Genomic DNA, 24,852 nt, shown 5'->3' with positions numbered 1-24,852 from the left:
TGTCAAGTCAAGTCAAAGTTTATTTCTATAGTATATTTAAAAGACTAGTGTAGATCAAAGTGCTTCACAATAAAACCGCAATGCGGGCAGAACAAAGAACATTATACTTAAAATTGCATTTACATGGTGTAATGCAGGCCGAATGAAAGTCAAACTAATTTGTTTCAAAACCTAAGTTAAACAAGCATGTTTTTAAACGGGATTTGAACGATTGAACTGATTCCAATGTCCGGATTTCGACTGGGAGATTATTCCAGAGTCTAGGGCAGTGATGGCAAATGCACGGTCACCTCTAGTTTTTAAACGAGACCTTGGTTGCATTAGGAGCAGTTGGCTGGAGGATCTTAGTGCTCTCTTTAGGTTGTACGGATCAAGGAGATCAGTTAAACACCTACGGGGCAGGTTATTTAGAATTTTAAAAGTGAGCAGAAGGATTTTGAAATCAATGCGATATTTGACGGTAAGCCAGTGTAGGTTAGCGAGGACAGGGGTGATGTGCTCATGCCTTCTGGTGCCGGTTAGGAGGCATGCTGCCGCATTTTGGGCTAATTGCAGGCGCTGAAGGAGGGAGAGTTGGAGGCCCAGGTAAAGAGAGTTGCAATAGTCCAATCTAGAAGTGATGAAGGCATGGATACGTTTTTCAAGTTCTTTATGCGGTATATAGGGTTTAGCTTTGGACATTTGGTGTAATTGATAAAAGCAGTTTTTTAGCACAGTGGATACTTGCTTGTTTAATTTAAAAGAACTATCCATGAGCACTCCGAGGTTTCTGGCAGAACGAGAAAGGTGGTTGGCGAAAGACCCCATTGTATCAGTTAGCTGGCCCAGAGGAACGTGGCTATCGAAAACAATTTCTGTTATGCTTTCATTTAAGATAAGCGAGTTCTGGGATAGCCAGTCTTTAACCACCCGCAGACATTGGAACAAAGGCGAGAATGGGGACGGGGCATCCAAATTTAGAGGAAGGTACATTTGGATATCATCTGCGTACTAGTGATAGGAGATGTTATGTATGTGACCCTTTCACCGACCTCGTATCATCGTTTAACCATAAAAACATCTGAAGGGTTCAAAAGTTTTAAAAAGCTGAAATGTGATCTGTGTTTCTCTGGTCTACATAGAATTAACTCTACTGTGAGACCTGTGTGATGTCATAGAGAGGCTCCACCTATAATCGTCACATCATCTTGTAAGTGGAAGGTCGGTGGCTTGAACCCTGGGTGTCTGTCTGCCAAAGTTCCTTTGGGCAAAATAGTGAACGGGGAGTTGCTCGTTCGTTAGTGTTAGAAAACAGGAAACGATGATGTCGATGGTTTATTTCTCAGAAAAACAAAAAGACAAACAGGTTGACACAGCAGCCTCTTTAATCCCTCCCACTGTATGCTGCGGCCATGTGCCGCTTAAACGGGTGAGTGCTGCATTCAGGTGACCCTGGGAAAAACAGAAACTCCCACTTTCAACATTCAAACCATAAAATTAAATCAGATGTAGCGTCACATGACCCACTGCAGTCAGCATGCATCGTATCCCACAATGCCTCACATTTTATCATGTGACACCATTACACACCACCCAATAAATCATCAACAGGTTAACCAGACGTGGACGGCGTTCTGGGCGGAGTCACAGAAGCTGGGGCTGGAAACAAAATGGTGACTCTGTGTCACCTAGCAAACGGGTAAAAATAACCTGACAGCACTGAGTCCTCGCCAGCGCTTCCACCAATGAGAAAGAAGCGTTCCAGCTGGATGACCTGCAGAGGCAGGAAGTCATTCTCCAGCAGCAACTTTAAAACACATGAACTCTGTTCACCATTCCCGAGCGTGCGTTCACTGCCATCAAATCTGTGGACCGCCGTGCGCTCACCATGATGACTCACAGGTAAGAGGCAGCAGCGTGTCCACAAACTTCTGGTCAGGATGTGTTTTAAAGTAACAACAGCGCTCAGGTAGACAGCTCAGTTTATTCATGCTCCTGCAGGAAGGGGGGGGGAGGAGGAGCAGGCAGAGGACAGCTCAGCTGCTGTGGGTGGAGAACATCTCAGTCAGAAGAGTCTGTTTGCTCCCCTTCCCTGAGGAGGAGGAGGAGGAGGAGGCAGCAGAGGGCTTGGCGGTGCAGTTCTTTGGCGTTCTCCTGGAGGGTCTTCCTGGCATGATAGAGGTGCGGCCCTCCTGCTCAGCTCCTCGGTGTGGTCGGAGCCGGTAGGCGTCGGTGGAGCCTTTGCTTCTGTCAGTGGCACACCGTTTCTCCTCCTGGTCGAGCTGCTTCTGCAGGATCAAAGCAAGCTGTCGGTCATCCTCCTCCTGCCTCCTCCTCTCCTGTAGCTCCTGTTCGGCTGCCTCCAGCAAGGAGAAGGAAGAGGAGCCAAGGAAATGGGGAGAGACTCGCTTGGTGTCTGCCGTCACCTCCTCTGTGGCCTCGAGCTCTGAGCTCTTCCTCTTCACTGATGAACATCCTCCGTCTCTGATTGCCTGACTCCCTGGCTGACGCTCAGCCACCTCCTCAGGTGGGCGGAGATCGGTCTCAGGCCCATAATAATCCAGCTGAGGTGGTCTTCGTTCTGCCGGTAGCGCTGCCTCTGAAACAACGATGTTCTCCTGAAACAGGAAGTCACAGACATGTCGTCACTGCCACGCTCACATGTAGATCCTGTTCACTGAACATAAAACGCACGGTGGTGTTTTTATGTCTATTATTTACTCCATTAACCGAGTAATGGGATAAAGCTACTTTATTCTTATTAGTGAGTAATAACAAATATTCAAAAGAGAGAAAACTGGATAAAACATCTGTCAAAACAACAACTAAACTCTTTGATTGTATTGAAGTGCCATTTGTCTGACTTCAACACGCTGGTGGGCAGCTCTGAACACCACATCCAGAACACCTTGGATTGTGTTGAGAAGGTGAGAGATGTCATGATGGAGACAGATGAAACCATGGTCTTGTACGATCTTACATCTCTCTTCACTTGCATCCCAGTCACGAAAGTGTTGGAGGAAGTTCATAAGAGATTACAGGATGACCCCAACCTCAGCAACAGGACCACTCTCAGCATCGACCAAGTGTGTTTGAGCTGTGTCTTAATTCCACCTACTTCACATATAAGGTCAGTACTACAGGCAGTACTACCTCTCCGTGAATCGCTACCTTATCGTGGTGGAGGGGTTTGTGTGTCCCAGGGATCCCAGGGGCTATGTTGTCTGGGGGCTTTTGCCCCCTGGTAGGGTCTCCCATGGCAAATTGGTCCTGGGTGAGGGACCAGACAAAGAGCGATTCAGAAGACCCTTATGAAGAGAACATCGAGGGAACAGTTTACCCTGCCCGGGATAGGGTTACCGGGGCCCCGCCTTGGAGCCAGGCCCGGGGAGGGTGCCCGAGGGCGAGAGTCTGGCGGCCGGGCCTTAGTCCATGGGACCTGGCTGGGCACAGCCCGAAGAGGAGACATGGGCCCATCCTCCCGCAGGCCCACCACCCGCAGGAGGCGCCATAGGGGTCGGGTGCATTGTGTGCCGGGCGGAGGCCATGGTGGACTGATGGAAGGTGCCCCACCTGGAGACTCTGTTGTCCTGCTGGGAGACTTCAATGCTCATGTAGGTAGGTAACGATAGCGAGACCTGGAGGGGCGTGATTGGGAGGAACGGCCTCCCTGATCTGAATCCGAGCGGTGTTTTGTTATTGGACTTCTGTGCAAATCACAGTCTGGCCATAACGAACACCTTGTTCGAACATAAGAGTGTCCATAAGTGCACGTGGCACCAGGACGCTCTAGGCTGCAGGTAGATGATCGATTTTGTAATCGTATCACCAGACCTGCGACCATATGTTCTGGACACTCGGGTAAAGAGAGGGGCTGAGCTGTCAACTGATCACCACCTGGTGGTGAGTTGGATCAGGTAGCGGGGGAGGACGCTGGACAGACCCGGTGCACTTAAACGCGTTAACGGTTCGAGCCCCGGCTCGGACAGTCTCGGTCGTTGTGTCCTTGGGCAAGACACTTCACCCGTTGCCTACTGGTGGTGGTCAGAGGGCCCGGTGGCGCCAGTGTCCGCAGCCTCGCCTCTGTCAGTGCGCCCAGGGTGGCTGTGGCTACTGGCGTAGCTTGCTATCACCAGTGTGTGAATGTGTGTGTGAATGGGTGAATGACTGGATATGTAGAGCGCTTTGGGGTCCTTAGGGACTAGAAAGCGCTATATAAATACAGGCCATTTACCATTTACCATTTAGTGAGGGTGTGCTGGGAACGTCTAGCAGAGGCCCCAGTCCGCGAGATCTTCAACGCACACCTCTGGCAGAGCTTCAACAGCATTCCGAGGGAGACTGGGGACATTGAGTCCGAATGGACGATGTTCAGCGTCTCCATCGCCGAAGCTGCTGCATTGAGCTGTGGCCGCAAGGTGGTTGGTGCCTGCCATGGTGGTAATCCCCGAACCAAATGGTGGACACCAGAGGTGAAGGGAGCCACCAGGCTGAAGACTGAGTCCTATCGGGCTTGGTTAGCCTGTGGGACTCCGGAGGCAGCCGACAGGTATCGACAGGCCAAGCGGAATGCAGCTCAGGCAGTGGCTGAAGCAAAAACTCGGGTGTGGGAGGAGTTCGGAGAGGCCATGGAAATAAACTTTCGGACTGCCTCGAAGAGATTCTGGCAAACCGTCAGGTGTCTCAGGAGGGGAAAGCGGTGCTCTACCTGCACTGTGTATAGTGCTGGCGGAGCGCTGCTGACGTCGACTGAGAAAATTGTCAGGCGGTGGAAGGAATACTTCGAGGACCTCCTTAATCCCAATGACACGTCTTCCGCGGAGGAAGCAGAGTCTGGGGATGAGGGGAATGACCCGCCAATTTCCGGGGGCGAGGTCACTGAGGCAGTTCAACAACTCCTTGGTGGCAGAGCCCCTGGTGTTGATGAGGTCCGCCCCGAGTTCCTGAAGGCTCTGGACGTTGTAGGGCTGTCCTGGTTGACACGCCTCTACAATGTTGCGTGGAGATCAGGGGCAGATCTGCCACCACCCCTGATCAGGGGTGGTGGCAGATCAGGGCCGGTCTGCCACCACCCTGGCAGACCGGGGTGGTGGTCCCCATCTTTAAGAAGGGAGACCGGAGGGTGTGTTCCAACTACAGGGGGATCACACTCCTCAGCCTCCCTGGGAAAGTCTATGCCAGGGTGCTGGAAAGGAGAGTTCGTCTGATAGTCGAACTTGGATACAGGAGGAACAATGCGGTTTTCGTCCTGGTCGCGGAACACTGGACCAGCTCTTTATCCTCTCAAGGATACTTGAGGGTGCATGGGAGTTTGCCCAACCAGTCTACATGTGTTTTGTGGACTTGGAGAAGGCATTCGACCGTGTCCCTCGAGGTGTCCTGTGGGAGGTGTATGGGAGTATGGGGTGTCTGGCCCATTGCTATGGGCCATTTGATCCCTATACAACCGTTGCAAGAGTTTGGTTCACATTGCCGGCAATAAGTCGGACTCGTTTCGGTGGGTGATGGGCTCCGCCAGGCTGCCCTTGTCACCGGTTCTGTTCATAATTTTTATGGACAGGATTTCTAGGCGCAGCCAAGTGGCGGAGGGCTTTCACTTGGTGGCCTCAGAATCTCATCTCTGCTTTTTGCGGATGATGTGGTTCTGTTGGCTTCATCGGTGAAGGCCTCCAGCTCAGACTGGAACAGTTCGCAGCCGAGTGTGAAGCAGCGGGAATGAGGATCAGCACCTCCAAATCTGAGGCCATGGTTCTCAGCCGGAAAAGGGTCGAGTGCCCACTCCAGGTCGGGGATGAGTTCCTGCCCCAAGTGGAGGAGTTCAAGTATCTCGGGGTTTTGTTCGTGAGTGATGGGAGAAGGGAGCCGGAGATCGACAGACGGATTGGTGCTGCGGCTGCAGTGATGCGGACGCTTCACCGTCGTGGTGAAGAGGGAGCTAAGTGTAAAAGCGAAGCTCTCAATTTACCGAGTCGATCTCGTCCCTACCTCACCTGTGGCCACGAGCTGTGGGTAGTGACCGAAAGAGCGAGATCGCGGATACAAGCGGCAGAAATGAGCTTCCTCCGAAGGGTGGCTGGCCCTCCCTTAGAGATGGGGTGAGAAGTTCAGCCATCCGGGGCTCAGAGTAGAGCCGCTGCTCCTCCACATCGAAAGGAGCCAGTTGAGGTGGTTCGGGTATCTGACAAGGATGCCTCCTGGGTGAGGTGTTCGGGCATGTCCCACGGGAGGAGGCCCAGGGCAGACCCAGGACACGCTGGAGAGATTATATCTCTCGGCTGGCCTGGGAACGCCTTGGTGTTCCCCGGATAAGCTGGAGGAGGTGGCTGGGGAGAGGGAGGTCTGGGCTTCTCTGCTTAGGCTGCTGCCCCCATGACCTGGCCTCGGATAAAGCGGATAAAGATGGATGGATGGACTACAGGCAGAAACATGGGTGTGCCATGGGTTCCCCAGTTTCAGCCATCGTGGCCAATTTGTACATGGAAGAAGTGGAAAAGAGGGCTTTGCTATCATACCCTGGAACACCACCAAGAATACATCTGTCACCATCTTATGCTGTGATTGCAGCCATTCCCCAACTCTGTGAGTGGGACTCATGACCATTGATCAGTGGTTGTTGATCAATGGTCATGAGAATGTACATATTAATGATGAGCAGACTGACCTCCCAGCCCATTGTTCCTTCAGTGGGCTGGTTTCAGTCATTATACAAATGTCCTGTTTATAAGATTGAGACCTGCAGTCAGCTGAGACTGAAGAAGTCACCTGATGATGATGATGAAACGTTTCTTAAATGAAAATGAAAAAAGATATATATATAAATAATCTCAAGTACAGACAAAGTCAAATAAAATAAGATAAAAACACGAACCTTTACCGGAAGGCTTTCTGACATTAGTCGGAAGCGAGTTTTAGTGCTGCTGAAAACAGATGTCATGATGGTGTAGACATTAATATTAATAATAATTCAGTGTCCATCCTCACACCCTCAGGTACTGGCCCGTGCACATCTTTACTGGTTTGTGAAAAAGGCTTTTATTTTTACATTTTCAAACTCCAACCAATTTCTTCCTATTTTCCTTCCCACTGTCACCAAAGCCCTCGCTCGCAGCAGGTCATGTGATTGTTGAGTTTTTCTGTTTTCTTGTATTGTTGTAGGATCTTTGACTTACAATATAAAGCACCTCGAGGTGACGGCTGTTGTGATTTGGTGCTATATAAATAACACTGAATCAAATAGAAGTTCAAACTCACCTTGTTGGACACATGGCTGGAGGCGGAGCTACAGGTGGAGCTACAGGTGGAGCTGGGCGGAGCCACTCGGGGGGACAGGAACCTGAAACAACAAATAGAGATGTGTGAGGTCATAGAGATGGCGTTCCCGACACAGCGAGTTATTTGTCCATGGTGTGAGTAGGCACTTCCTCAGTGTTTTTAATTTCAGTTTGACATCACATACTTTCAAGATGGCGCTGGAGCAACAGCGGCCTTTCGTCTATTCGAGAGCAAAGCCGCTGGCACTAAATACAAAGGCACCGGCATGCGACACAGCATCCTGGCCGAGCTACAGAGGCCACGAGACTGGAGCGAAGCTGAAAGCGAGGAAAGTGGATCACTGGAGGCGATTCAAACCATCAATCCCGACAGTGATAATGGGCGACGTGAACTCACTACAGAACAAGATTGACAACCTGTCTGCTCTGAACAACCATCCAATCTACGGTGAGTGTAGCTTGTTTATCTTCACGGAGGCGTGGCTAACCAAGCTAACGTCAGGGGCTAACGTAGAGCTATGTGGATTCATGTCTGTGAGAGCCAATAGGGACAACAGGTCAGTGGAGAAAGCAGAGGTGGGGGACTTACTGTCTACATCAACAACAGATATTGTAACCCTGGGCGCGTCTCCGTTAAAGTATCTGTATGCTGTTCAGACCTGGAGCTGCTAGTCGTTAACATATTATCTAAATTGAAAGTTCAGTCATGTGATCTGTGTGTGTGTTTAGATCCCTCCCAAGGCCGACGCAACAGCTGCCTGTGAGGAAATACACACAGCAAGACTGCAGACACAACACCCCGAGGCTTTCATTATTAAATGTGGAGACTTTAACCATGTCACCCTGGACTCTGGCTGCTTTTCACCAGTTTGTGAATTGTTCCACATGGAGAAACAAGACAACTGACCTACTGTATGCTAATGTGAGAGAGGCCTACAAAGCCACCCCCCTTCCCCCACTAGGGAAGTCAGGCTACGTCCACACGTACACGGTATTTTTGAAACGGAGATTTTCCGTTTTCGTTTAAAAATAATCCCGTCCACACGTAAATGCAGAAATGAAGGAAAACGCTGCTAGGAACATGCCAAAACAACAGTTGGCAATATATTCCTAACCGTGTAGAAATGTTGGCCAATCAGAAGTCTAGAAGCCTCGGTAGGAAACAGTAAACAAAGATGGCGCACAGAAGCAGAACCGAGTCGTATGTGTGGAGGGACAGTAACTATGTGTGTGTATGTAAGCATTTAAACACTGCAGAGAGTACAATTAACAGTAACAGTATTGTAGAAATTCATTTCACCGAAACAATAATGTGGCGCACACCTTTGACACTGCGTTTTCTCCGTTTTTCTTGTCCACGCGTAAATGCAAAAACGGAGTTTTCGAAAATATCCACCCTGGCAGGCGTTTTTAGAAATCTGCGTTTTCAGTGACTGAAAATGCCGTTTACGTGTGGACGAAAGGTGCAAACGCATAGAAAAATACCCGGGTACGTGTAGACGTAGCCTCAGACCACAAACTGGAGAAGGCAAACGAACTCAACAACTTCATCAACAGGTTTGACCAGCACACAACCCCCCGGACATCATGACATCCCCCTGGACTCTGGCATAGTCTTCCTCTTAATTTTAGACCTGCACAAACATTTTAAATTGTTACTAAAGACACATTTTTATGGTCTGGCTTTTAATACATGTCAACCTAAACATTTTGCTTTGAACAGCCTTAGTTGTTGTTTTTGTTTTTATTGACTTATTTGTTTTTCTGTATTTTACTGCATCGTTTTGCATTTTACTTATTTTAGTGGAAATGTGCTGTATAAATAAACTTGACCTTGACCTGTACCTAAGGGAAAGAGCAGCGTCAGGATCCTGTTCCTATACTTTTCTAGGGCCTCCATACAATCCGGCCCCGTCTGCTCCAGGAAAAACTGAACAGGATGCAGGTGGACTCCTGCCTGGTCGCTTGTATCTCCAACTACCTCACTGACAGACCACAGTACGTCAGGCTGAAGGACGTCACGTCTGGCACTGTGCCACAGGAGCGCCACAGGGAACTGTGCTGTCCCCTCTCACCTGTGCATCATATTCAGAAGTTTGTGGATGACACAGCCATCATGGGGTGTATCTCAGGTGATCAGGAAGAGGAGTACAGGAGTGTTGTGACTATAACTTGGCTGAAAGCTGTGTGTGCAGCTGTGGGTCCGTCCAATTCCAGTGGCGTTTGAATGCGTGCACCTTTAGATCTTTATAAACTGGGGCGTTGCTGTGTTGCAGACTAGTGTACGATCACGTTGCCACTTTAATGATATTCCAGTACAGGCGATCAGAGACGTACCGACATACGGGGCAAATGTTTGAAAACTAGAGACTTTCTGGAAAGAAAAGAAAAAACCCAACCGCTCTGTAAAGTCTTCTTCTCCTCCTATCTCAACGCTGATGTGGTAGTGCTGTCTGAGTGGTGACACCTGCTGTTCAGGTGAATACTGCAGCGGCATAAATACAAGTGACTGTGTGATGATTTTGCAGCAGTGTCAAAGCAACCAACGTGAAGGCTATACTGGCACCTTGACACCTCATCGACCAGTAAACTCGGAGCAGCTGATCAATGTGACCTCTGGTATGTTTCAGGTAAAGTCATGAAAACAGGACAGACTGAACTACTGATCAGGGTTAAAGGGGGAGGGGCTATCTCTGAGTTCCAGACCCATCTAGGACTCTCACAAACACATCACTGCTGAAACGCACAAGACCTGCCAGAAAAACCATCAGAGTCTGGCCGAGTGGGGCTGTCTCAGCGCTGCAGGACTGTTTTGAGTGCACAGACATGTTCAAAGAGGCAGCCACCCAAAATGGCTTCTTGGACCTGGACAAGTTCACTGAATCTGTGACCTGTGACATCAGTAAGTGCACAGAGGATGTAACGGTCTCCAGAAACATCACCACGAGAGCCAATAAGAAACCCTGGTTCACTGCAGCAGTACATGCATGTCTGAGGGAGAGATGCTGCTTTCCGGTCTGGAGTTAAAACAACTCTCAGAACAGCCAGAGCCAGCCTCTCATGCCATCCGGAAAGCAGAGCGTGCACATGCACAAAAGATCCAGAGCCAATTCCACAACACAAAGGACTCACACAGTTTATGGCAGGGCATTCAGGCCGTCACACAGTACAAGCCTGCACCAAGCAGCTGTGATGGAGATGTCACACTTCCTGAGGAGCTGAACAAGTTCTACACACGGTTTGATGCACTGAATAACACGTGAGTGAAGAAAGCCACGCCCCCCACCACCGACCAGACCATCTCTCTGCCTGCAGCCGATGTGAGGAGATCTCTCACCAAGGTCAACCCATGGAAAGCTGCTGGACCAGACAACATCCCAGGTCGCGTGCTGAGAGACTGCGCTGATCAGCTGGCCGATGTCTTCACAGACATCTTCAACTCATCGCTGATACAGATGATCGTTCCAGCGTGCTTCAAGTCCACCACCATCATCCTAGTGCCAAAGAAATCCTCAGTATCCTGCCTGAATGACTATCGTCCCATCGCCTGACCCCATCATCATGGCGTGCTTCGAGAGACATGGCACACGTGAAGAGCAGCCTCCTCTGCTCACTGGATCTGCTGCAGTTTGCATACTGGTCGAACAGATCGACCGAGGATGCTATTTCCACTGCACTACACCTCTCCCTCCTGGACAAGAAAGACACCTATGTCAGAATGCTGTTCATAGACTTTAGCTCAGCATTCAACACCATTATCCCCCAAAAACTGTTTGACTAACTCAGCAAGTTGGGACTGAGCACCTCTCTCTGCAACTGGATACTAGATTTCCTGTCAGAGAGGCCTCAGTCCGTCTGAATCATCAGGCTGAGCACAGGAGCTCCTCAGGGCTGTGTTTTCAGCCCTCTGTTGTTCACTCTCCTGACACACGACTGCACCGCCCTACACAGCTCCAACCACATCATCAGGTTCGCTGACGACACAAGCAGCTGGCGTTCTGGTGCAGCGAGAACAACCTGTCACTGAATGTGGACAAAACCAAGGAGATGATCGTCGACTTCAGGAAGACTCGCTCCACCCACACACCACTCAGCATCCAGAGTTCCACGGTAGAGATTAGAGCTGGGCGATATAAGATTTTTTTATATCACGATATGTTTTTTTCATTTCAGGTGATAACGATATATATCACGATATAAGCCAAATAACTATATTTGTAAGATTTAAATGTGCCGTTGCTCACAAGTAAAATGTGAAATAATTAGCAGGTTGTTTTAATTAAAATATTTATTTCCCATAATAAGTTCAACAGGGCAGATGTACTTAAGGAACATGAGACTTCAGTTTCAGATAAATAAAGGCAAATATTGCAAACTACACAAAAGGCAGCCGCTAAAGCGTTTAAGTTTCAAAATAGAACAAACAAAACAGACCACTAAATTGTCAATTCCACTTAGAAACAAAATATTAATTCTAAAAATAAATCTTAGTTCGTTTTACAGAAGAACAGACAAAATTGACTAACTTTTGTCAATATCAAATAAACTGAGAACTAAAAGGAAATTCTCAATCTCTCCTTGTTGTACAGCAGCTTTTCAAACAGTTTTAACAGTTACTTTAGTCTGACAAAAGCGAATGACCAATTAGCGCTTTCAGTCAGAGATTGAGCATGCACCGCTTTATTGTATTTCAGACTTGCTTTCGCACAATTTACAGTGCGCGCTACTCTGTTTTTTTGTCAGACTTGAAATAGCTGAAATACCTTCACACTACGGAACTTCTGTGGCCCTTCCGTTCGACAAGCTCTCCGGCATTGGAACCATCATCGGTTTTTTCTTCGGTAACCTTCGCTCACGCTCTCGGTTGATTTTTCTCTAGTCGGCAAACTCATTTCCTTCATTACCCGGGCTGCACGGCTGCAAAAACAAATACACATGTGCGCCTTGGCACTTGTGCTGCACGTAACAAGTCACGTGACGTGACGCTGCGGCTGTGATTGGTTCGGCTCTGCGCTACTTAATTTGGATTGGCTGTTCTTTTTTTTTCTTTTTTTAAGAGGACAAAAGAGATGAGGCCTATCGCAATAATTTTTCAATTTTTTTAATTTTTTTTTTAATTTTTCTATTGAGAAAAAGTTATTTCGCAATACATATTGTTATCGTTCTATCGCCCAGCTCTAGTAGAGATTGTTAACAGCATCAAGTTCCTGGGAGTTCACATCTCAGACGACCTCACCTGGAGCACCAACACCACCTCCATCACCAAAAAGGCCCAGCAGTGCCTCCGCTTCCTGAGACACCTGAAGCGGGCAAACATCCCTCCTCCCACCCTCACCGCGTTCTACAGGGGCACCATAGAGAGCGTTCTGACCAGCTGCATCCCCGTGTGGTTTGGAAACTGCAAAGTCGGCAACCTCAGCCAGCTACATGGGATCGTCAAAGCAGCTGCCAAGATCAACAGAACATCTCTCCCTCTGCTACAGGACATCTTCCACAAACGCTGCATCAGTAAGGCCTCCTGCATCGTGCGCGACCCCTCACACCCCTCACATGGACTTTTCTCCCTCCTCCCATCTGGCAGATGCTATCGCAGCATCGGGGCCCGATTCTCCAGACTGCGAGACAGTTTTTGCCCACAAGCCATCAGACTCCTGAACTCACTACCAGCTCCCCCCGCCCACCACACACACCCACACAAACCATTAACTGATTCTACTGCACTCCACATGCTACTGCCTTTGTAAATACAGATGCTGCTCTATGGACAATCCTGCTCATGCTGGTCACTATAAACCACTTCAAGGCCACTTTAAATCTCAATTGTAAAGTTAGACTGTTATTGATCCCTTTTAGCTTAACTGTATATTTACTCCTCTTACCTCAGTCTCAAAGTTTATATTTATTTCTTACTCTTCCTATATTTATTGTTGTTTTTTGCACTGAATGGAACTGGAGCCTCGACGTCTCTTCTCTCTATATACTGTACTGTATATAGCAGAGATGACAATACAGTTTACTTTGACACACTTAAGGGTCATGTGACTCTAACCACTCTTCCTCGATGACCTTGATCTTTAAAACAGTCGCTTACTTCTCGATGTGTCCCACAGAGGCCGCCTTCTTCTTCTTCAGTGGTGTCACAGCAACATGACCCCTGTCCTCGAGAGGAGGAGGGTTCTGCCGAGGAGGGAAAGAGAGGGCGATAAATTTCCTCAGAGAAAGAATCTACCAACTGATCACTGGTCAACAAGCTCAGAGTTTCTGATTGTTAATCAAACATGGGGATTTTCTGTGAGGCATCTGTATCTATAAGCCTCTCCCAGTGTGGACCAATCACTGACTAGCTGATCACTGAGCAGTCTGGCCAGCCGCTCGTCTTCATCCCTCCTCTTCCTCTCATCCCGCAGCAGCTGCTCTTCCTCAGCCAGCAGCCTCTGGATGTACTCCTCACTGGCCTTCCTCTCCTCCTCCTGGAGCTCCCGCTTCTCCTTGGTCAGCTGAGAGAGGACAGACACACCTGAGATTTACCTGAAGGACCAAAGTGTGTTCATCAGGAAGTCAAAGGTCCTCTTTGGGTCAGACAACACATAAACCACAGGCCATCATCACAACAGATCTCACACATACTTTAAGGCCGTCCAGGACCTTTTCAGACCTTTAGGCCGAGACATCAGAGAGTGAGAGCACAGACATGAAAGTCAGTGACACACACACACACACACACACACACACACAGGAGAATATGGATTCTTATTACAGAAATGTGTTTAACCCACTGGAGGGTGCTACTGCAGGCTGAGAGCTTCAGTCACAGGTGAGAATAACTATAAACGTGTTATGGCCACGCCCACCAATGGCTGAGCGGTCAGCTTTCACCCGTCCTGCAACAACAGCAGTGATGGTGAAAGATCATTTCTTAAGTATTTAAGTTTTATTAGTTTTATCAGTGATTTGTGCGATCTACTGTACAATATAAAGCGCCTTGAGGCGACTTTTGTTGTGATTTGGCGCTATATAAATAAAATTGAATTGAATTGAATTTAGATCATTTATTACAGATCGTAAAGTAAAAGTGCACATTAGCATAAACTCATAAACAAAGGTACACAATGACATGTTAATAACTTAAATTATTACCGAGGATGAACATTATGAGCAGCCTGTGAATAAGACCTCTGACCACATAAGCTCACACCGCAAAAACACAACAGCAGCAGCGATGATGCTGGCAGGGTTTAATGTGGAGGCGGAGTCTATTTATACCACCAAGAGTAAAGAGGTGGAGCCTTACTGAGACTGACGCAGCTATCCTATCACATGTGGAAGCAAACAGGGGTGAGTCTAAAGGGGGGAATGGGGTGTATTGCACCATATTTATTTGGAGGCTTTCGTAACATTTTTTAGATTTAAAGTGAAATATTATAAAATACTCTATTACTTAAACTGCACTAATATTTGAAAGTGTAAAAATAAAAGCTTTTTTCAGAAACCAGTAAAGATGTACACGGGCCAGTAACACTGTGACCTGAGGGTGTGAGGATGGACACTGAATTATTAATATTAATGTCTACACAATCATGACGTCTGTTTTCAGCAGCATTAAAACCCGCCTCCGACTAATGTCAGAAAGCCTTCCAAGAAGAGTAGGGGTAATTTTTTATGGCTTAATTTGGATGCTGTATATATTTTACTTGACTATACTTGTGATTATTTGTATATTTTTAAAGAAGATTTTGTCTGTAAAAGTTTAAAATTTCAATACAGCACACAATTAAAGCTAATCAAAGGGTTTGACAGATGCAGGGTTAGGGTTCTCTTTTGAATATTTATTATTACTCATTAATAGGACAAAAGTATTTATCATCCGATTACTTGATGGAATAATCAATAGCTGCAGCCCTACTCACAGCTGCTACGAAACACATTAAAAAAAATAATTGTAAAAGTCGAACAATCACAGGGTTTTATCTCCTCGCCATCAAACCTGCAGCACCTCATCAGCGTCCCCTGCTGTTCTGCACAGCAGCTACCCGCCCACTTCTTCACACATGTGGACACACACTCCCAGCTCTGACCTGGCTCATTAGCAGTAATTATTCGTCTTTTCACTACCTACAGTTCCCTAAATATTTACTGATCAGCTCTGGCCCACATTAGAGCAGCCTTGACTCACAATGCCTGTAAACAGCCAGGTGTGTCGCATTAGTGGTTTTACATTCTATGGGGTCCAAATTAAGTATAGTCAAGTATTAATTATAGTCAAGATGGCGCTGGAGTGACGGCAGCCTTTCCAAGTACCTCTGCAGCACCGCACCTTTTCTTAACTTTTAACTTTTTTTAGCCTAGGCTTTCAAACTTTATTTCACCTTCCTCTAGTTACTCTACTTCTACCTCTTAGATATAGCGATACAAGATGGATAATGCACTTTTTAAAACTTCTGGAAACAGCTCCATCTATTTGAGAGCAGAGCTGTTGGCACTAAGAACAAAGGCACAGACCGGCATGCGACACAACATCCCGACTGAGATAAAGAGGCGCTACAGAGGCTGCAAGGCTGGAGCGAGGAAAGCGGATCACCGGAGGCAATTCAAACCATCAATCCCGACAGTGATAATGGGCAACGTGAACTCGCTACAGAATAAGATTGATGAACTGTGCGCTCTGAACAACCACCGACACCGATATTGTAACCCTGGACACGTCTCCGTTAAAGTTTCGGTATGCCGTCCGGACCTGGAGCTGCTAGCCGTTAGCTTGCGGCCATATTATCTACCTCGGGAGTTCAGTCATGTGATCTGTGTGTGTGTTTACATCCCTCTGAGGGCCGACGCAGCAGCTGCCTGTGAGGAAATAGAGATTGAAAATGTGACGTCATTGAGGGGTAAAACCGCAAAGGATTGTGGGAACCCAAGGCAAGAGGTACTAGCGCACGCAGGCTTTCAATTGAAATAAGTTACACAGCGATAAAAAGAAACAAAAATGCCAAGAACCTGTTGTATTATTAACTGCACAAGCCGGAGAGCGACAGCCGCGTGAAGTCGACGGAAATGCGTTTGGTTTTTATCGGATTCGGCGTGGAAGAGAAATTCTCAAGCCATGTCTCCAAGTCACGAAGAGGCGACGGATGGCCTGGATTGCCGCTATCAGAAGACCTAATATAACGTTCGAAAACACTCCACCTCACATGTTAGTCTGCTCCAAGCATTTCCACAACGGTAAGTGTTTTGTGGTATTTAATACGTCTTATATGGCGCTGAACAGAAATCATCACGCTATGCTCCTTTGTTTATTGTGGCTCTGTGTAATGTTTGCTGTATTTTGTAGGCAAACCAGCCTACGAAATGCTGGAATGCGATCCAGACTGGGCACCCTCTCTCAAACTGGGCCACACAGAAGTTAAAGCTTCTACCACTGCTAGATTTGATCGGTTAAAACAGAGATCGAAATCAAAACAGCCACTGCGAAAAGGCCCGCGTTCCTCTGGGGCAGAGACAGCTCATGCAGGTGAAATCCATCCAGGTAAAATTGTCAATGTACATAAATAAATACCACTTTTTCCACATTAAGCACTGTCTTATTTTTGCACTTTCAATGATCTTGTCTTTGTCTGTGTGCATGTATGTCTTTCAGCACCAGTCACTACGGAAACTACAGCTGAGAGCCAACCACAGCAGATAAATCCAAAGCACCAGGATGAAGATCTGCAGGAGTGTAAAATGTGTTCTCAAAGGTTACAAGAAATAGCACACCTTCAAGAAGAAAACCTAGTGTTAAAAAAAAAGAACTGTCCAAAAAGAAATTAGGGACATGGAATTCTTGAAAGGCGAGAACTCTAAAGTTAAATTCTACACAGGGCTGCCTTCTTTTGCTTTACTAATGGGGTGCTACAACAAATCAGCCCGAGCTTGCCAGACACTGACAGGAAAATTTCCCAGTTTCAGATGCTCTTGCTAACTCTCATGCGTTTAAGACTCAACCTTCCGATTGCACATATTGCACACCTCTTTGATATTAGCCGGACAACCACTTCCACTGTGTTTAACATTACTGTAAATGTGTTGTACGCTCACCTGAGTCCATTGGTGCACTGGCCTGGAAGACATTGCATACAGGCCAGTATGCCACACCAGTATGTAGAGATGTTTGGTGACCGGGTGACAGTTATTATTGACTGTTTTGAACTGTTCATAGAGAGGGCACAAAATTTACGTGCCATGGCGGAGACATATTCAACATACAAAAGTAGACACACAATGAAATATCTCATTGGGATCACACCACAGGGGACCATCTCTTTCATTTCTAAGGAGGATGGGAGGGCGTACAAGTGATAAAGCGAATAGCGGAAACTTCTGGCTTTTACAGAAGCTTTCACCGGGGACATAGTGCTCATGAGACCGGGTTTTGATATCAGGAAAGTGTTGCCTTAATGGGTGCCACTTTAAAAATTCCAGCATTTACACGGGTCGCAGTCAGCTACAAGCAAAAGATGTGGAGGACACACGAAAACTGGCACATGTCAGGATCCATGTTGAACGTGTTATAGGCTGTCTACGGTCCAAGTACACTATCCTAAACGACACCATCCGTCTAGGTTTTGTGGTGCCATGCGAAGGTGAGAACATGACTTTGCTGGATAAGATAGTTGCTGTATCATGTGCGCTCACAAACATGTGCCCAAGTGTTGTTGTAAAGCAAGCAAGTGATGAATAACTGTTTTCCAATTTGGTCTTGTTTTGTTGTGCAGCTATGTTTTTAACAAAATGAAATAATAATGCACAACGGTATATTATTTTGCCTTTGTCCTGTAAGCTTCGATAGTAACATGTAAAACTTGTCAGTTATAAATAAAGACAGTCCTGATGAATGACTTGTGCAACACTTACTTTATTTGTATTGGTTCTGACACTGTATATTAGTACAGTCTGAAAAGAAAGATTGCGTATGGACATAAAGAGATAATAATTTACAGCACAGCTGTAGAGTGCAGTGGTGTGAGACACATTTATTGCAATTTTAACACGTTATAATAATTCACTGTGCGTAACAGAACAACAGATAACAAACCATAAAGTGCAGAGTACAGGAAGATGTGTCCACCTTAATGTGACACTAAACATGAAATCACAAGAAAGTCCTTCAATATAAGAGTTGTCTCAGAATGTGTGTAACTGAAATACTTTGATTAGTTTTCTATGCAAGCTTTTTTGTCTTTTTTTTTTTTTTGTCACGGTGACATCCATGTAATGTGGCCCTTGTGAAACACTGGTTTCTGGATCACTGTAGTGATTGGCCAAGAGCTCAGGCATCACAACTTTGTAGAAAAAATCCTGAGCGACAGGCAACATTTTAGTCCACAAGTCTATATCTGGCATCACACGTGTAACAACACAAGCTTTTGTTGTCCACACAACAATGTCACAAAAGTGTGACTTTGTAACATAGATCTGTGTTTGTACCTGCTTGTAGTAAATGTGTGTCTTTTCAACTCAACCCTTCCATCTTTTAACCCCAAACAAAACCTGTCATCTTCACAGGCCTGCAGGAGGTTGTTGTTGCGGTGTTTATATGGGCACTTAATTTCACACATCCTTCACCACAACATTCACATTTTACGAGCGCATCAGGGTGGCACCTAATTCTGGGAATGCGGGGTTGATTATGAAACCACACTTATCAACTTTAAGTTCTCTATGCTGCACCTTTCCTGTGAGGTGTACCACTCGCGTGCTGTGTTTTCATTGTCTCTTCCCACTTGAATTGTTGCGGTTCTTGGTTGGAGAGCTGATGTGACAGTTTTGTGGGTAGCACACTTTCTTTACAGTTGACAACGCAGGACTGGCAGTGGAGGTGGACACAACCGCATGTATGTTTGACGCAGTGATTCTTCCTGCTCGTGCTGTGTGCCAAAGGTCACATTTGTGCTGCTCCCTGGTTTTCTCCTCCAGTGCCTCTGCCTCAGCCTTTGAGACAACGACACAGTGCTTCAGGCGTTCACAGTGCTGCAGAAGGACAGATAGCTGACAGCCCTTCAACTGTGGGTCAAAGATGCGTAGCAGTGATTTGGGAGGACACGAGGCTGGACAGGGTCAGCATATAGGTGGCAGAAGTCCTCCATAACAGCGCATAGGCCTGACCGGTTTTCATGCATGAGATCTGTGAGAGACTTTAAATCGGCCAGTGTGCGCACTTGTAGTGAGCTGCCACCAGTGCGAGTCCGGATTTTGGGTTTGGGAGAACAGTCACTTTGTCCAGCACTACATGATTGGTCGAGTGCCCTTTTTCTTGCTGCACTGGTGGTGTAGTCAATTGTGTGGCCTGGTACTCCTTGCACTCTCTTGATGTTGGAGGGCATAATCCAGTAAGCTTTGACATCTGTCGGCGTGATATTACCTCGTAGACGCACAGTAGTGTCAACTTTGTAAAGGAGAGCCGCTACATGCACACACTTCTCTGCCACACCAGCCATGCATGTGCAATGTGCACTTTCAACGTCCCCATTAGATTGCAGAATAACCCAGGGCTGAAGAGGCTTTTGGCTGAGGCGCATGGAGTGATTTACCTGAAACAGTCAATGCAGAAAAACATGTTTGTGAGGACAGAATGTACAGTAAATGTGTAGCTTTGCATAAATGGTAAATTGTCCTGGCAGAATATTGCGTATCGCTTCTGTTATTACCATGGTACATAGACAACAACATATACTTTTATTCACAGGATATATGACAGATTTTTGTCTCAGTGATTGCCCAGTACGATTACAGCATACAATATTATTATCACTGCTACATTTCTGTAATGCATACCATATATTCTTTGCACTACTAATTAATTACCGTGAGCTAAAAGGTCCTATTTATAAACGGTTCACGAATGTGTATTTATGAAGACGATTTGTGAGACAGGTAAACTTACCGTTGTGCGCGTCACGATGGTCTTGTGCTCAACACGGTGCATTTCCAGGTCCTGTACCCATCCGTCCGTGAACTGCACCTGGGCCTGTTGCAGTGACCTGAAGTTACTAAAAACTTCATGAGTGTATGCACTCACTCCAAGAACCATGTAATTATAAATCTGAGCGTGGTTAAAGTTGGGCAGCACGCTGATGTCTTTTGTCCAGTCTGTGTGCTCGTAAGGGTCTAACCCTTTCACTCCTTTGATTTTTTCCAAGTACCTTTTCTTTGCCTTTTCCTCGAGTCTGTCTTTGTAACGGACCGGCATTGTTCTCCTTCGTTTTGTACATTATTTTTGGTGAGAAAAGAAAAAGCAAGACGGTATTGGAACGTGAGAAAAAACGTTTTATGGTGCTGCAAATGCTTGCATTTGATGCGGTAATTTAAATGTCCTGCCTTCACCTCCCGGCATGCAATGCGCGAAAGTCACGTGGTCTGTCAATCTCTATACACACAGTTACAGCAAGACTGCAGACACAACACCCAGAGGCTTTCATTATTATATCTGGAGACTTTAATCATGTCACACAGCATTCTACTCTGGCTGCTTTTCACCAGTTTGTGAATTGTCCCACAAGGAGCAACAGGACAACTGACCTACTGTATGCTAATGTGAGAGATGCATACAAAGCCACCCCCCTCCCCCTACTAGGGAAGTCAGACCACAACCTGGTTTACCTACAGCCACAATACACACCCCTCGTCCAAAGGCAGCCTGTCACAACACACTCCATCAGGAGATGGACCCCAGAAAAGGAGAAAGCTCTGAGAGACTGCTACGACACCACAGACTGGGATGTGCTTCTGAGCCCACATGGTGAGGACATAGACGGGGCGACACACTGTCTGACAGACTACCTCAACTTTTGTGTGGACACGGTCGCCCCTGCTAAGACGGTACGGTGTTATCCTAATAACAAGCCGTGGATAACACAGGAAGTCAAAGCTGTCCTCAACATGAAGAAGAAGGCTTTCAGGAGCAAAGTGAAGGAGGAGATGAAAGCAGCACAGCAGGAGGTGAAACGCTGCCTGAGGGAAGCAAAGGACACCTACAGGAGGAAGGTGGAGCAGAAGTTGGAGAGGAACAATATGAGGGAGGTCTGGAATGGTGTGAAAACCATCACAGGCCACAACACCAAGAACAGCTCAGTGGGGGGGACTGTGGAGAAGGCAAACGAACTCAACTACTTCTTCAACAGGTTTGACCAGCCCACAACCCCCACCCTCACCTTCACCTTTACTACAGAGCCCTCTCCCACTCTCCTACCTCCTCGCCCCCCCTTCCTGACACTATGACACCCCTGTGTGCTGCTGAACTTGGGGAGCCGCCACAACGAGTCTTCAATCTCAGTCTGCGACTGGGGAGAGTGCCCGCCTCTGGAAGACATCCTGCATCGTCCCGGTCCCCAAAAGGAACCGCCCAATGAGCTGAATGACTTCCGACCGGTGGCACTGACGTCACATCTTATGAAGACTCTAGAGCGGCTCTTCCTCAAGCTCCTCCGACCACAGGTACAACATGCCCAGGACCCACTACAGTTCGCATACAAGGTGGATGTCGGAGTGGAGGATGCAATCCTGTACCTCCTACATAGAGCCCACTCACACCTGGACAAGGGAAAAGGCACGGTCAGGATCCCGTTTCTTGACTTTTCCAGTGCCTTTAATACCATCTGGCCCTGTGTGCTCCAGGAGAAACTAAACAGGATGCAGGTGGACCCCTGCCTGGTCGCTTGGATCTCCGACTACCTCACTGACAGACCACAGTACATCAGGCTGTACTTCCTCAGGAGGCTGAGGTCTTTTAACATCTGCAGGAAGCTCCTGAGGATGTTTTACCAGTCAGTGGTTGCTGGAGTACTTTTCTATGCTGTGGTGTGCTGGGGGAGCAGCACAGCAAAGAAGGACTCATCCAGGCTGGAAAAACTAATCAGGAAGGCTGGCTCTGTGGTCGGCATGAAGCTGGACACTCTGGTGTCAGTGGCAGAGAAAAGGACACTAAAGAAACTGCTGGACATTATGGGCATCCTCTGCACACGGCCATAAACAACCAGAGGACAGTGACAGGTTGCTTCTCCCAAAGACAAGAACCAACAGACTTAAAAACTCCTTTGTCCCACACGCCATCAGACTGTTTAACTCCTCTCTGCAGGGGAGAGGAGGGGGACAGGAGGACAAAGGAGGGGACAACTAAGCTGTAGTGACTCTTCACTTCACTGTGCAATACTTTTGTTAATAGTCAACGGTGCAATAGACTTCAATACTTGAAATGTGCAATTCCCTTGTATTCTTATTCCTATTTATTCTATTTATCCCTTTTGTATACTCTGTATTTATATATGTGTATATATATAATATTCTGCTCACGTTCTGTAACTTCTGTCGGTGCTGTGCTTTTGGAAACCGAATTTCCCAGAGGAACCCACCCGAGGGATTAATAAAGTCTTATCTTATCTTATCTTAAGTCCCTGGGGTTCGTGTAACACTGAGGCCGCTGCACATTCTCACACATCCGGAGCAAAAGACTGTGTGTGTGTCTCAGAGACTGAACTCACTTTGGTGATCTGGTCTTCGTACTCCTGCCTCAGCTCTCCAGGTTCACTAACTCTGCGGAAACACACCAACGCTGCCCACACACACACACACACACACACACACACACACAGAGTGGGTTCAACGTCACATTGACCTGTAAGAAAGCAGCTCTGCATAGTTCACGTTTCACAGTAATCCTTCTTTTTCTGAGCTTCCGTGAAACAAGCTGTTTGCCCCTCACCCTTTACAAAAGCAGTACCTTTTCAGATTGGCTGCCCCTCACAAACAGCAGTTTTTAGCCATACACTTGTGTACGCGTTACCTGAGTGGGGGTCCTCGACCTCGCCCTGCCCGCTGAGGCGATGCTCGCACTGTCGGGGGAAGCAGGTTTGGACCCGTCTCCACAGTCTCTCGTTCACTAGTGTGTTGTTCCTGCTGTGTAACCTAGCCCAGGTGGAAACCCTCTTCCTGCACATGGGACAGCACAGTGTGGCTTTATCCACCGACTCCAGGAAGCACACCTGCACAGGTACACACACAGTCAGGCCTAGTTCTGCCGGAGCGCCCAGAGGAGAAGTCATGTGACTATAATGTGTAAGGTCAGGCTGAAGGTACTGGCATCCAGCAGACCTTTGACCTCTGACATGAAGACCAGCTCTGGAGGCTAAACGCCATCAGAGTCACTGATTGGCTGACTTGCCTATGGGATCAGGCCATTTAATTGGCTGCTGTTGGCCTGTTCAGATAAGAATGCAGCTGTGTGACTGGTGGAACTGAAGCAGAAGGAGCTGAAGCTCTCATTGGGTCAGTTATAAATCACTTTATTTAAAACCACTTCTTCAGTCACAGGAAATGAATCAGCCTGATGATATCATTCAAGGGAGAAACGGAAACGCACACACACACAAAAAAGGTCCTGACTACTGCGGCACATGCACGCACACCCCCTAACCTGTCTGTGCAGACACCTGCTGGTCGTGCAGGTAGCTTAACACACCTGAGCTACACGCACACATTGTCTGTGTGTGTTACCTTGCAGAAGGTGTGTGTACAGGGCAGTGTGACGGGCTCCATGAAGATTTCGAGGCAGACGGGACACAGACAGTCTTCTTTGGACAGCGTAGTCTCCTGGCCCCGCCCCCCTACGTCCGAGCCCTCAACCTCTGACACCGGAGACATCTTCCTCCTCTTCTTAGACGTTACAGCTCAGCAAGGCAGGACCTAAACTCAGTGAGATAGGTAGTGCTGTACTTCCTGTCTCCAGGATTGAGCTGTCAAAGGAAACGTACTCGATTACTGCTCAATACTACCCCCTGTGGCAGCTAGAGCCCGCTGCTGACCTCTGACCCCAAGGTCCGCGAGCCAGTAAACAATCCATTCCTACCACAGCACCTAACGGGGTCAAAGTTCAGCTAGCTCGGGCTCAGGTGTCTGTGTTTCGGAAGTATGCCGTCACGGTTACTTGGACTCACCTGAGCTGCCGGGCCGTTTGAAGCTTCCGTGGATGCTGACGTTAGCTCCGTGTTATGTCCGAACTAGCAGCTGTCTGTTGGCGGGTTAAGCAGCAGAAAAACAGTGCCAAACTTCTTTTTTCTCATGGGAAACTGCCACGCTTTACCTGAGACCAACGCCTACACTAAGACTCTCTGAGTTTCGCGGAGTTTAACCGACTTTACTGCAGCTAACCGGCTAGCACCGAACACCCGCGTGAACAGGCTGTCGACACAATGCGCATGCGCTTTACACCAAAACAATTTTTTTAAAATTAACTTTATTGAACACACAATGAGTATACAACATACAAACAGATGAAGTATACAAAAGAACAGAACATGAACATACAAAACCAGAGGTAAAAAAAAAAATAATTATATGAGTACACGCAAAAATTCACATATATATATTGTTTTGAGAGCCCTTTTGTTGGTGACCAAAACAATTTTCCCTCCCTCTCTCTCGTCGCTCTCTTTTCTTCTTCTTCGTGGATTAACCCAATTCTCACGGAGCGCCCCCTGCTGTTCACAGCTCTACAAGCTCAGTTACTGTAGTTAACTTACACAAACCACAGATACCGCAGGAAACCCACACACATACTAACGTTTAGAATATAATA

The 24,852-nt window shown here is 47.3% G+C and overlaps 1 protein-coding gene across 1 annotated transcript; it reads right to left on the bottom strand.

Moving 5' to 3' along the window:
• Nucleotides 1-1,301: 1,301 nt before the first annotated feature.
• On the bottom strand, nucleotides 1,302-24,475 carry rnf168 (ring finger protein 168). Its single transcript, XM_031759025.2, has 8 exons — nucleotides 24,212-24,475; nucleotides 23,772-24,010; nucleotides 23,062-23,260; nucleotides 22,760-22,830; nucleotides 13,592-13,747; nucleotides 13,342-13,427; nucleotides 7,231-7,312; nucleotides 1,302-2,597 (listed from the first exon to the last, which is right to left on the bottom strand). Exons 2-8 carry the CDS (start codon nucleotides 23,916-23,918, stop codon nucleotides 2,016-2,018), a joined length of 1,323 nt encoding a protein of 440 aa, XP_031614885.2. The 5' UTR covers nucleotides 23,919-24,010; nucleotides 24,212-24,475; the 3' UTR covers nucleotides 1,302-2,015.
• Between the last annotated feature and the right edge of the window lie 377 nt (nucleotides 24,476-24,852).

The sequence above is a fragment of the Oreochromis aureus genome, linkage group 14, assembly GCF_013358895.1.
Source record: "Oreochromis aureus strain Israel breed Guangdong linkage group 14, ZZ_aureus, whole genome shotgun sequence".
Classification (NCBI taxonomy): domain Eukaryota; kingdom Metazoa; phylum Chordata; class Actinopteri; order Cichliformes; family Cichlidae; genus Oreochromis; species Oreochromis aureus.
The sequence above is the reverse complement of the archived record's forward strand: the minus strand, read 5'-3'. Positions and strand labels throughout refer to the sequence as shown.